The 13,914-nt window shown below is 39.0% G+C and overlaps 2 protein-coding genes across 2 annotated transcripts in view; one reads left to right on the top strand and one right to left on the bottom strand.

The window, feature by feature from the left end:
• The first annotated feature begins 572 nt into the window (after nucleotides 1-572).
• Nucleotides 573-8,443, top strand: vwa10.2 (von Willebrand factor A domain containing 10, tandem duplicate 2). Its single transcript, XM_063884400.1, has 18 exons — nucleotides 573-773; nucleotides 1,202-1,654; nucleotides 2,046-2,253; nucleotides 2,726-2,811; nucleotides 2,932-3,025; nucleotides 3,368-3,496; nucleotides 3,590-3,776; nucleotides 4,077-4,246; nucleotides 4,436-4,548; nucleotides 4,787-4,903; nucleotides 5,031-5,234; nucleotides 5,325-5,460; nucleotides 5,548-5,700; nucleotides 5,820-5,912; nucleotides 6,207-6,316; nucleotides 6,672-6,836; nucleotides 7,037-7,360; nucleotides 7,758-8,443. Exons 2-18 carry the CDS (start codon nucleotides 1,454-1,456, stop codon nucleotides 8,193-8,195), a joined length of 2,928 nt encoding a protein of 975 aa, XP_063740470.1. The 5' UTR covers nucleotides 573-773; nucleotides 1,202-1,453; the 3' UTR covers nucleotides 8,196-8,443.
• Nucleotides 8,444-8,845: 402 nt separating this feature from the next.
• LOC134864689 (cytoplasmic phosphatidylinositol transfer protein 1-like) overlaps nucleotides 8,846-13,914 on the bottom strand; it is a 59,290-nt gene continuing 54,221 nt past the window's right edge. The window contains exon 9 of the mRNA XM_063883868.1: nucleotides 8,846-12,862. Coding sequence (XP_063739938.1) covers nucleotides 12,504-12,862 — 359 coding nt within the window. The 3' untranslated portion in view covers nucleotides 8,846-12,503. The remainder of the gene's footprint in view (nucleotides 12,863-13,914) is intronic.

The raw sequence follows: 13,914 nt of genomic DNA, 5'->3' as shown, positions 1-13,914 counted from the left end.
CAGCAGGTTTGTCCCTGCTTTACATAAGAGTGGTAAAATTGTTGGACTTGATAGAACATTTTATTATGAAGTAAGATCAGATTTCTATTACTGGGTTTTCATGCATTTCTTTATTACAATACCATTTGTATTTGTTCTGTCATTTATTCATCAGTTCAGCTTTGTAATATTTTGACAGCACTAATTAAACAACCCCATTCCAACAATACACCATCAGCATTGGGTATTTCTTCAGAAAGAAGTTTGTCACCTTTAGTATTAACTGAGGAATGTTTATTGACAACCAATCTGTGTCGCTCTCATCCATAGACACATTTTCTCGGACATTTCTCAATCTTTTGTTATTATAGTAGGACACGGCTCAACAACCCTATTGAGCTACGGAAGGTGTTAAAGTATGTCAGTTGCATCCTAGCCCATACAATGAGAAATAGGGTTTTGACTTGTTGTTTTAGTTTGGGTAGAGTGAATTAAATTAAGGTTAGGCAACGTTTTGTTAAGCAGGGTTAGGTGTGACACCATTCCAGCAGGATTGTGCACGTACATGGCAGAAATGTCTCAACTTTTTCTGATTTGATAAGGGGAGGGAATGAAGACACACTCACTTCTCATTCTCACATGTCTCTCAGCACACACCCTCACACTCACACACACACATAAAGTTTCAAGATAACATAGGAAACACATAAGTCTGCTCACAATATAATCTATCCAGTGTTCACATGAGATACTGACATAGTGGGACTGAATACGACGAGCACTAAAAAGCACAGGTAAGACCTTAAATTGTATATGAATCTTCTGTATATTTTACATTGTGTTAAATAATATTGATCTATATATATATTGAATTGTTTTCATTCTTTAAAATGTATAAGTGCTTTTTTTAAGCAGAATTGGATTTCTTTGTATTTTTTCTCTACTCAAAATAAGTGGTTACAGTTTTTCAGATTATGCGAGTCATTCATTTCAAATGTTAAAAAAATGATTATTTTGAAATTCAGGAAAAACAAGTTCTGATATTTGACTGAATAACATTCTCCATGCCAAACATTGAATAAGGATGTCAAAATCATACAATAAAAGCATGTTTACTTAATGTTTGATTAAATTACACAAATAACACTACAAAAATTGATGTATTATAAACATTGTATTCGTTTCTTTCTGTGTTGATTTTCACCTTCTCTTGCTTCCTCAGGTGTTTTCACTTGTCACTTATTGCCTAGATACACATGGTTCACTGCCAGTCACCTCTCTGTGGTTGGCCACATTTTCTTGAATTGTTTGTAGCAACCTATTAATCAAAAACTAAACACAGTGTGGGAGACTGCATCAACTGTTCAGTTGTGTTTTGGTGTGGGGAAGAAGTAAAGAAAGAAAACAGGCAAACAGAATAGTTTGGACAGGTGAAAAGGTTGAGAGGACGTAACCATCCAGATTGTCCTCCGACATGGCCAGCAGACAGACAGTTGTGTTCCTCGTGGCCGTGGTGATCTCCCTGTCCGACTTTATTCATAGCTTCCAACCACTCTTCTCACCTGATGGGAATTCAACCACTCACCGTGACATCACACGAAGTGCGGTCCTCAGAAAGACAGCTGAGGTCTGCCGAGATATGGCTGCTGCTGAGGGACGGGACTTCAGCCTGACTGTGAGTTAAAAAGCCGCGCTTAAAGAGAAAATGTGAGAATTAGTAGTATTTTTTCACTATAGTGTGACATTAAGATAATGTGTCCTCTTTTACTTTTGTGGTTAGGGTCAGCCCTTTGGACATTCAAAGGGTAGGTTGTAAATAAGTAGATTCATAACTTGGACTTGGAGAAACTGAAGATAGTATGACAGACATTCCTGGATGTATTTGTTATTCTAGTTGTTATTTTAGAAATGCTTTTCAAATAGTCACTGCTGCTAAACGAAGATGAAGATACACATTTCTACCACTGATGAACTTAAGAGTTGTTCAGTGCAAAACTGCATGAGGCAAGGATGGATGAGTATTATTTTAAATGTAGATTTTCAAATGTGTATGTGTTTGTCTCCAGATTGACGACAGCCTGTCAACTGATAAGGTGCAAAGGGCCTGTTCGTCGACAGGTTCCTCCACCTCTCTCCTCTCAACTGTCATTTTCCAAACGTCCATCGCCAATATGTACTTCAGCAATGCAAAAGTGGATGTGGTTTTTGCGCTGAGTGAGGAGCATCATTTTGATGATGAGACCTTTCAAGGAGGACGGGATGTCATCACACAAGGTACACATCAACAATGCTTTCCTACTCAGATTCATGAAACAAAAACCCATTCAATATTAAGTGTAAGGAATAATGTTTTCCTAGGATTCTATACTGTATATATGGAGCTTTAAATGCAGTGTTCTCATTGCTGTAGATGTGATATTAACTTGTTAGTTAAATAAAAAGGCACGCTTAAAATCAATGTCTCTTTTACTGTTGATAAAACAAGTAGGACGCAATGTCCTTGAAAATGGAAAATCAAGTTCAGTGCAGGTAATTGGAAATTCTACATTATATAAACAGCAAAAACTGCACAAAACAGTTTGGTTGAATGCTGGAGAGGTATTGAAAGAGTTGAACAATGAGGATTTAACACTTTGAATCATCAATAGGAATTTCCATCCTCGGCTGAATTCCATGAAAAGTGAATGTTGAGTAAAGGGACTTGTGCTTTTTGATTGAGTAACTATTCTTCTATTTTGTTGCTGAGGTGTGTCTGCTGTGAAGGCCAGTGTGAAGCTGGAGAGCTTCGTTGCAGGGAGGTGGAATCTTGGACAAGTCTGTCACACCCTACAGGTCACAATGATGATCATTGTTTCAAATTGTTGAGGGGGTAGTTCTTGTCATTGTGGTGAAAGATATGATCATAAACACAAAGCAATAGTGGTGTCTAATATGAGTCATGTTATTCTGCAGGACTTTTACAGCCACAGTAACTGGGTGGAGCTGGGTAACAATAGTCCTTACAGCACCCTGATCAGCCCAGACCAACCTCTTGAAAACCTGGCAGGTAAAATACTTTCATATCTTTGGTTTTATACTTGAGTGAGAAATCACAACAGGCACCTTGTCAGATCAAATACACCCACCCACCGATAACATGCACCTGCATACAAAACCACTCATTGAAATGATGTACAGTACATTGTTACTCAATACTTTGTTTAGTTCCCGTAGTACTTGATTTGTGTTTTGTTTTTTTTACTTCTCAAAAAAGTACATTATTAATCATTTAAGGGGATGTTCTACATTATCAACACCCACATATATAGATATATATTATCTCCAGTGTAAAGTAGTGCAATCTGTCAGATAATGTGTGTATAAAACAAATGAATTCAATTGTATGCAGGTGTAAGTGTTCCAACCTGTAGAAACTGTACAGGAGGCAACTGTGAGAACAACCTTCTGCCTGACCTGCAGCAGCAAGGGCTTCTCACTTCAGGCTACTTCAACATCTTCTCTTCAGCAAAACCTACAGGTGATTTTAAGGAACCATTAACCTTTTGTAGTCAAGTATTTTGTGAACATAAAAAGTGTCATAACAAACATAATCTACTGTATCTGCTTCAAGGCAAATGCAGCCATGGTGGATCATTTGACCGGACAAGCAGGACAGATCCAGTGGGGGGCATCAGTAAGGATGACCTTGGGTCCAGTCATGGCTCACTTCACCCCAAAGCAGCTGATCTGGCTGTAAATGCCACTATGGAGCTACTGGAGGACATCAGAGTAGCAGTCGGAGACAAGAACTTCCTGCGGTATGGGCCACCCACACCTGAGCCAATTGGAAGCAAAGATATTGCTTTCGATGACATAAAGTCACTGGTAAAGTGTTGATCAGCAGATTGATGTATCCAGAATCTAGAAAACTTTCTCAGCTTTTACCAGGACTGCTAGATGTCTTTTGTCTTTCAAAACATAAAAGACACAGTTACTGGGCTGTCCCTAAATACTGATATTCTCTCCCTGAGGTTAAATGGTAATCATGAATTACTAACAGATAAATTATCAGCGATCATCTGTACTTTTCTCTCTCTCTCTCTCTTCTGTTCCTGCAGATTAATGGGCCTCTCCCAGTCCTCTGTGCTGTGTTTTGTCATTGACACTACAGGCAGTATGAGCGATGACATAGCCGAGGCTAAGAGGGTTTCCTTCGCCATCATTGACAGTAAGAAGGGAACCCAGCAGGAGCCCTCCGCTTACATACTGGTGCCTTTCAATGACCCAGGTGCAGAAATGTTTTTATTTTATAAGAGAAGATTGCCTATGTTTAGATAGAAGTTACTTGAATAATCTGCCTCTGTTACTAAAAGCACTAAAAATATTTTCTAGTAAAACTGAAACTGTTCTAACATTGAAAACAGACTGTAAAAATATAATTTATGATTAAGTGGTAATGGTCATTTCCTATACCCAGGGTTTGGACCTGTAACAATGACAACCAATGCAGATGTCTTCAAAGACAGCATCAACAAACTGTCAGCAAGTGGAGGAGGAGACATCCCAGAGTTATGCTTGTCTGGACTGCAGGTGACAAGTGTCTCCGACTGTTGTGCAATAATTCCCTATTTCTTCAAAACACAATTATGTAAAGCAACACGTCGATGTTTTGTATCGAGATCTTTCCAATTAAAGTCCAAAAGTAATACAATTAAAATGCATTTCCAGTCGTACTGCCAAATACATGGATACAAAATTCACTTCTCATCAAATCAAAGTTGTTGTTTTTGTAGTTCATTTTTTTGTTTGTTTCATGAACAATTGGCAGCTAGCCCTGACTGCTGCTCCACCCTCGTCTGAGATCTTTGTCTTCACTGACGCTCCAGCTAAGGATGCTCATCTGAAAAGCACCATCACTGCTATTATAGAGAGCACCAAGTCAGTGGTAAGGGTTGACTTTTTACTTTCCTTTCACTTATAATGCCAAAACATGACATACAGATCCACACAAAAAAAGTATGTAAACACCTGAAGACATGTATCCAGGTTTAAGATAATCCTTACACTTATAGGTAACTTTTATGTTAACCGATGTCCTGGCTAGTCGACGGCGCCGCAGAAACTCTCAGCAGTTGGCTCCTCGTTCAATGACCCAATTAGATGCCCAGCTGTACCGTGACCTTGCCCGTGCCTCTGGAGGTCAGGCCATTGAGGTGACCAAGTCTGATCTCAATCTGGCTACAAGTGTAATAGAGGATTCATCAGCCAGTGCTGTGGTAAGACATTGATCAAGAAAAAGCTTACCTTACTTAAAGAAGACGGAGCTTTACAGTATGTATTTAATGTTTTGTTTCCTGTTCTTTCAGGTGACAGTTTTTCAGGTAGTGAAGAATCCTGGAAGGCCTGATAACTTTACGTTTACTGTTGATGGATCACTTAGGAACCTGACTGCCTACATCACAGGACTCTCATCTCTCGCTTATGATCTCACGAGCCCCACAGGTGTTGTTAAATGCCTTTTCAATAAAGCCTTGTTTTGATTGCCTTTTAGAAAGCATTTTTTAACATGTTTTTTTTTTTCTCTCCTAGGTGTATCTCAGAGTTCAAGTCACTCCAGCGGTCCTTTGGCAACCTTAACCACAGCCGGAAACCTGCGTCGTTTAAGCCTCAACACTGACAATCAAACAGGATCATGGGAAATCAGTGTCAACTCTAATAATCCTTACTCTGTTAAGGTCACAGGTCAGTATCACCCATAGCCAGTGGGAATTCAAACAAAGGAATTTCGAAAATATATATAAGCATCTATTTCGCACATCTCTTTTGTTAATTTTCTTGTACTGATCTATTTTGTTCATCAGGTCAAAGCTCAGTGAACTTCATTTATAACCTTGTGGAAGCTCATGAGGGAGCCCATGGGGATTTCAGCCTAAAGGAGGGACGTCCTCTTTCAGGTCAGAACACTTTCATAATCATTTTCATTTTTTTACAGTTCATAGAATTCCTTTGTGATTCCTTTATAAAAAAAATAGTCCTTTTCTGTATTTATCCATGACAACATATTTTTTTAAATTATCATCGGACTTGGAAAATATTTTTTACACTCCATAAAAATGTAAAGAGTTCAACCCTGACAACTATTCTGCCCCTTCCAGCACCTTTCAGTCTTGTGTTGTAATGTACATACCTCAGGAGCTGTCACATAATTACTCACCAAGTTTCCCTTTCTCTCTTGTCATGACTTTCAGGTGGTAATGCCAGCCTCCTGGTGTCTGTGACAGGAAGTGACAGAGTAAAGGTCACAGAGGTCACTCTGTTTGACAGCTCAGGGCCAACAGAGGTCAACGGATCATTGCAGGCACGTCAAGCATTATACTTGATGAGCATAGCAAATAGTTATATACCATTTTTCATATTACAAAAAAAGAAAGAAAAACATGTCATATTACTTTTGAAGGTAGTAGTAGAGGTCACCATGCCCTCCGACAGCTGACTCCTTACATTTTGAATAACAGAATATCCTTGAATTTTAGAGTCTAAAAATATTACATAAAAGCAAAGCTGCAATAGACAAAAGTTCAAGTAGGCATGTTATGTAGACTACAATATTGAGTGCAAAATGATTATATTACAAGCAAATGATACAGAAATTGCAGCTAGAAGTCAACACATGCGTCTGATACATAGTACATTACCGTTTCTGTCCTCCACAGTCGGTGGGGAGTGGTAACTTCCTGGTGACATTCAGTAGTGTCCCAGCAGGGGAGTTTGTGGTTCGCATGAAAGGAGAGGATGGCAGCTCCACCTCCAGGTCCACGACGAGCAGCTTCCAGAGGCAGGCCCCCACTCAGATGAAGACCTCCAGCATCTCTGTTACTGTAAGCACAATAACCTTCTGTTTTCAGGGGTTCACCAGAGTTAAATGTTATTGTTTCTAACATCTTTTCTGGGCTTCTTTTCTTGTATGGCTACCAAAATACAGACAAACACCCATTGTCATTTAATAACATATAAACAATACAAATAATGTGTGACTGCATTTCTTCACTCCCCTTCTGCTTCCTCCACACATTTTCAGGCCCAAGCCAACAACACCAACGTAGAACCAGGCTCCACCATCTCTGTTCCTTTCACTGTCGCCACAACCATCGACGGAGCTGTTAATGCCTCTGCAACCGGGATGTTCACAGTGCGAGCCAACAATGACCGCAGCTATACTTCAACCTCACCAAGCTCCATCACCATAGCGCCAGACAGTGGAGGCACAGCCAACGGCACCGTGACCTTAACGGCACCGGCCAGCGCTGCATCCGGCACAGACGTGACCCTTACCATTGAGGCAGAAAATGCAGCTGCCACTGACATCAACTACGTTGTCCTCAGGTTTTCAGTGGTGGCCAAGGTAGGAGGGAAAACATATGTACTGTAGGTGGAATAAAAGAAAGCAGTGGTGGTTTAATGGAGAGCAGAATTGTACAGTATATGTTCCATTTCCCATCCTTAATATATTACTGTTCAATAACTTTCAATGGTCAAATCAATGAAGTCTGCTGTGTGCTAACAAATGATAAAACGCATAATGCCGGGTAGCTATTGTCCATGTTTGTGTGGACTTTCCTTCATTGGTCAGATTTGATAGTGTTAGTTTACCTTTTGGATAAAATTGTCAAGTGTGTTAATTTGTTAAAATTGCCATTATAATTGCTGATGGTGAAATTAATGAAAATGTTTTGGTTCTTTGCCATTTTCTTAATGAATTCTTTAAAACAAAGTAATCTCTCCCTCTATTTCTTTGCCAGGTGACAGATATTACCCGTCCAGTGTGCCAGACAGTCAGTTCTTCCTCCAATTGTCCATCCTCTTCATCACTGTGTGCTTCCTCAAAGTGGACATTCATCGCAAATCTCACTGATGGCGTCAATGGAACCGGCATTGAGAGCATCACCATCCGCCAAGGGAACGGTACCCTCAATATCAGCACATTGGCTGGAGCTGGAGGTGACAATGTTACGGTCGCTACATACAGCGCCTCCTGCTGTTCACAGAATGTAGAGCTGGCTGCTGTGGACAAAGTAGGAAATGTGGGGAAATGTGCAGGACAGGCTAGAAAAGCTACAGTTGCCACTACGCTTACAGCTTTCACAGCCGCAGTTAACACAACATCCACTGGAGGGCACACCTTGAGCATATCACACTGTCTCTGGATCAGTGTTGTGGTTTCTCTCCTATGGAAGTAAAAGGGATGAATTAAAAGTACACTATAATTATAAATGAATGAAGTCAAATGGATTATGAATCACATGATTCCAGTGTCCCCTCAAAGTATTGTATTGCTTGGATTTACTTCCATCAGGTGTGTTTGAATTACTACTGCCTGGGTTAACAAGTTAGTTTGTTTCTTTTTGAAAAAAATCATGTTCCTTCTCTTTAATTAACTGGTATGTATTTATTGATTCAAATAAATATATAATGAATTTAATTTTAACTGTCTTCAAGTCTACTCGTTCATTTTCATGTTATCATACTTTACTTTTGAATTTCTATGTTATGGTACTCCTAAACACATGATAAAACAATATTTTTATTTTACTACATTTTCAATCATCTGAAGTTACATTGCAGATTTACATTTTATATACAACGCATACAATTATAACAAATTAAATTTAAAAAACTCTTTGGTCAGCATTTAATTAAAAACACAAATCCACAGAAATAATAAAAACACACCCTTTAAATGGTTTGACCATGTTGATTAAATATTACTGTTGGTAAAGAAGGCAAATAGGTTTCACTAGCCTCGATGCAGTTTTAAGACGCTAATAACTTGCAAGGTGTAAATAAATGTGTGAAACATGCATGCTGAACATAAAGAATAGAAACAATGTGCAATAGCTAGTAAAGTTTATTTGTGTATTCCAGAAAAAGTTAAACAATAATTACAACAAAGAACCAAATGAACTTCAACAGGAGAAACAATATATCAAATTAGAAAATAGTTAAAATGGAAGAACTAAGAGCAACTTCCAGCAGCTGAACACGAATGGTACTCCTGGGGCCTATTTCACAAAGCAGGATTAATGAAGAGAGCTGCATAAGCCAGTATCACACCTCATCTCAAAGACCACGATAACTACACTGAGCTGTTCCTGGTATCCCTCAGAGCAGTACAGCTAGCTTAGTGACCCTGGTTGGTGAGACAGGTCCCAGTTATCAGGAAACAGCAAAACAGCCTGGTCAAATGCAATCTGCATCAAAGGGAGGGAAATAGCAAAAAGCTTGGTCCTTTTATCCAAAGACAAAATTAGAAACTAGATTGTCCTTCAAACAATACAGCAACCACATGTTCAAATTACAGCATGTTTAATACAAAAAAAGAAACAAAAGCCAATCACCTCTCGATTACCATGGCAAGTAAACGTCAAAGCAGCCACTCAACAAAAAAAAAGCTTCATTTTGTTTTAAAACTTGTACAAACCAATTTGCACTACAGGGTCACCAAAAGCATCTGGAGAGTCAAAAGTGCACCACTACAATTAGGAGTTTTGATACGATGTTGAGAAAACTAAACTTGACAGAGGTTCCTCAAACAATAACAAGGACTTCATAGTTAAAGAAACAAATTACTCCTAGATTAAAACACAGCCTTATTACACAAACACTAAAGAATATCCTTCTCTGTCTAATTTAAATCTATGAACACATTCATGTCCCACCAGTAATGCAACTTTGAACAGATTCAATGTAAGAAACCTACTATATCATTCATTAACAACAGTATTTACAATACCTACTATGTAACTCTTTTAAACAGAGCACAGTTTAACAGTTGGATATTAGCGTGCATTATTTTTTAATAGCCCATGGTAGATCAAACATATCCCTGGATCTCTGTGTTCCTGACAAGAGGGATGGTCGATACCAGAGTTGCAAGTAAGTATAATCTATACATTAAAGAACAATTGGGCCAAAAATTGGTATAACATTTGTTCCCTCAAAAGGCAAAGACAAAAGCTACGGAGACAGATAAATAGCTACAATTGTTTAGTTTTAACAAAAGCAATTGAGAAACTGTACATAATATGAACAATATCTTATGGCAAGACCATCGAGGACTCTCTCCTCGCACTGCTCTCTTCAAAGTCACTATGCTGCATTAAAGGACTTTGGTCCAACAAACTCAACAAGACTGTTATGCAACACATTTCTTCGTTGTCAAATAAGGTGTCAAAAGTGGACTGGAAAGTGCAAAATGCATTTGCGTTGTAGAGTTTAAAGTAATTGGTATGAATATTGGGGAAAAGGGTATTTCTTAAAATATAAAAGGAAGTTAGCCCTGATACTTGTGAGTTTGGTGATGTACTCTGATATGAGTGGCTGGATCTGATTATAGGTAAACAACTGTATTATGGTGCTGCAGCTGATTCTTATTCTTGGTAAATCAAATTAATCTGAGATAGAAAACAGGCAAAGAAATGCATTAAGATGTTGTTTTTCTATATGAAATATATGAAGTTTTGGTTTATTCACATGTTGGTTATGATACAATAATTGCATGCAGAGGCACTGAATTGAAAGAGTTAGTCGGCCTATATTATCTGGTCATGCTTACATTTCACTCAAATCAGTTTTTTCTATTTTACAAAATTAGTACAGAGCTCCCAGAGATGGCATTCACTTGTTTCCCCATACGTTTGCATGACCAAATACACTGTACCAATCCATTATTTTACAGCATATACATATACTTCACATAATATGTATATATGTTGTGAACATTCCATGCAGCATGTAAAACCCTTTCTTGGAGTAATTTCATTGTGCGGGTAGGTAGATATTTATTCTTTAAATAGGGTTTAAAGAATAACTTGCTGCCCTTCTTCCTTTTTCAGACAGCAACTAGCACTATAAGCCCAGCAAAAATACAAGGGCTCTGCATAGGATGTTGCCATTTCAAAGCGCCCACCAAACCACCAGCTGAGTATAACCAACCAGCACTGGCAAAGTTAAAAGGATCAGAACTTCCACAAACGCTATGCAGCTAACTAAGGAGACACTCATGTCAGCTTGTTGCATATGCCATCTCCTCAATCCAGTTTTGAGTTGTCTTAAACTCCACTGTGCACAAAGACCTGTCAATGCTTAAAAACTCCCCAAAATGGCCTTGTTCCTACACATGACGATAAAGTGATTTGTTGATTTGATAAAATTCCATCACGTTTATGTCACATGAGATATCCAGCATTAATTTCAGCAAACATTAAACTTTTATTTTTTCACCTAACTAGTTTTTTTCATTTTTATACATACAGCACGGGAAAAAATTAAGAGACCACTTTTTTTTTTAGGTACGTCGTTTGAGTTAAATGATTTATTTTTATTTTTATTGTATTCTATAAACTACTGGCAATTTTTCTCTGTGTTGAATTCAACACACACTGCAATGGCTGCCATACATTTAGAGATAACGATTTAAGATCAAATTTGAGTGGTCTCTTAATTTTTTCCACGGCTATATATACTGACCTCTCAGTCAACTTGAGTAACATATATGCAGAAATAAACGTCAACAAATTAAATCTTAGAGTCATTGTACTATCATGCTAGAACTGCAAATGCAGATATAACAACTGCTTAAAGAACAACGTTGCCGCTAATATTCAAATGCTCCAAGGTTTCTGATGTGTAAACATTCCAAGGGTTAAGTAGACTGGTAGAGTACATACAATAGTTGCTGTATTTTAATATCTGTGGAGGTATAAAATGTTTGGCAATAAGCAGGGAGAGAAAGGTAAAGTAATATCCCTGCTTTTTGAGTTTGAGCCAGGTAGTAAGGTATACCTGAGGTGTAAGCTCTTCATGATTGTACTGATCTTGCATCTGTTGTATAATTGGAGTTTGGTATGGGATGGATGAGTGCAATCTTATCCGCTGGCCAGTTTGGATGACTCAATAACAATAGCTTTCTGTTATGACGGTACTTGTCTGTACTCTAACATATTAGGTCTACTTTGCTACTCTAGTTTGTGTCATAGATTTTATTTCTAACTTCATACATACAGTCATTTTACAGAATGAAAATGGACAGTTTTTCAGGCATCAGCAAAACTAATAAATGCCACTGGCTCTGTGGTACTAAGGCAAGTACTTCTTCAGCTTAAAACCATACAGCGACTGATTGCAGAAAGCTATTTAGGAAACACTAAGAATTATTTATTCATAACCTTAACAAAACTAAATAGGGATGCATTTTGTTTTGATTAGATTGGTTATAACAGATGAGGCATGTGGCTGGCTTGACTCACAAGAAGAGGATATTAGTCACATCAGGATGGCTACAGCTGCCTGGATGGCATCAGTGACAATGTTGTTGACAATTGTGATAGTGACGTTTGTGTGTCCAAGATCAAATAATTGGATAAGGCTAGAAAACTTAGATGTCTGGCCACTGGTGTTTGTAGGTTAGGCGAGTCCCATTGGCTTACTATCAGAATGGGGTTGGGGGTATATGAAGCTGGGAGTAGGGGTGACATCCCCAGGTCCCTCTACTGCTCGTCTGTCTCAGCAACATCAGAGCTGGAGGAGGGAGGCGTGGATGGTTCCAGGTGGTTTGAAATGGGTAGTGGGCTCATGGTAGTGCCCTGAGGCGCGCCACTTGGGGCAGGGTCGGTAAGGGTCAGGGTTTCCGGAGCAGACTTTTTGCGGGGTCGGTCCTTGGTGACAGAGAGGGACTCAGGCGCCTCGGTGCACATTGGGGTGGTCGGGGCACTGGCGGGGCCGGTGAGGGAACAGGAGGACAGGGGCGTTTCGCTGATGGAGATTGAAGGTGGAAAAATCCCGATCTTCTGGTTGGTGGCCTCCTGGATGGTGCGCTCAAACTCTCTCACCTCATCCATTGTCATGTCTGGAATGTAAAATAAAATCAACAAGAGGTTAATAAGAGGAAGGATTTGTTTCATAACACTTTCATTATTAGAACCAGAGGCACACCCAGAGACACATCACAGTCTGAACAATGCTGAAAACCCCCATCAAAAACAGTATTTTTTCAAAACCTGCATAGTGGTATTTTAATTACTGAAATTACCAGAATGAAACATTTTTGCAATGGTGACATATTTATTCACCAACGGTGAAAGTAACAGATAGAGTAGGGGCAATGGAGTGAAAACAATGTAAAAGACACATACGCTTGCTTTGTCATGGATCTCTATGTCATCCAGTGAAGATGGGTTTGTTGTGGAATGCTCTTGCTGCTCAAGCCAAACTTTAATGTTGGTTTTCTCATGCATTTTTCTCTCGTAATTCCGCACGTCATCCAAAGACATATCTGGAAAAAGGGAGGAGGAGTGGAACGAGGGTCGAAATATTGCTTACTCCTCAATAATGGCAATCCAGTTGACGTACACGTTGGTAAGAGGGGGTAGGTGGCAAAGGTGCATTCCGCGTGCATGCGTCAGTAAAGGAGTTTAGCAGGTGATTAAAGCTTTTTGAAGTTAAAGCTTTTAAGGTCAAAGTGTTAGTTTCCCATGAACCAGAGAGTGTAGATGAGAGAGCTACAACAATCCAAGCCAGGAAGGAAGGAAAAAGGAAGGTCAAGGATGTTTCATGGTTAAGGAAAACATAAAACACCCCAAAACAAATAAATAAAAACTCTTTTTTTATCTGGGCAAAATCATCCAACATGTGGAGAGCAGGGAGTATTCCAAGCATCCCAGTTGTTGGGAGTTGTGGTAAAGGTTAGTGGTTGAAGGCAGGAGAGGCGAGGAGTATGTTTCATTGCAAAGATAAAAGGGCTTGTTATCTTTTTGCCCTACAGCTATGGAAAAAGCTAAACGGCTAAGTGGGTTAATGTGTTGCAGCCACTTATGGCTACCTCTTGTGTAACCAGACTCTGAGGGAACCAGACACAGAAAGCTTTCATGTTTTGTAAATATGCATCATTCTTCAAATTAT

This window comes from Eleginops maclovinus, chromosome 5 (assembly GCF_036324505.1).
Source record: "Eleginops maclovinus isolate JMC-PN-2008 ecotype Puerto Natales chromosome 5, JC_Emac_rtc_rv5, whole genome shotgun sequence".
Lineage (NCBI taxonomy): Eukaryota > Metazoa > Chordata > Actinopteri > Perciformes > Eleginopidae > Eleginops > Eleginops maclovinus.
This window is presented reverse-complemented; position numbering and strand designations above follow the sequence as displayed.

What these genes read in the sequence shown, in the direction of transcription:
- vwa10.2 (XM_063884400.1), top strand. Translation starts at nt 1,454, where the DNA reads ATGGCCAGCAGACAGACAGTTGTGTTCCTCGTGGCCGTGGTGATCTCC. An exon ending in TAGAGAGCACCAAGTCAGTG is followed by an intron (nt 4,904 to 5,030) that starts GTAAGGGTTGAC and finishes TTACACTTATAG; the next exon opens with GTAACTTTTATGTTAACCGA. An exon ending in TGATCTCACGAGCCCCACAG is followed by an intron (nt 5,461 to 5,547) that starts GTGTTGTTAAAT and finishes TTTCTCTCCTAG; the next exon opens with GTGTATCTCAGAGTTCAAGT.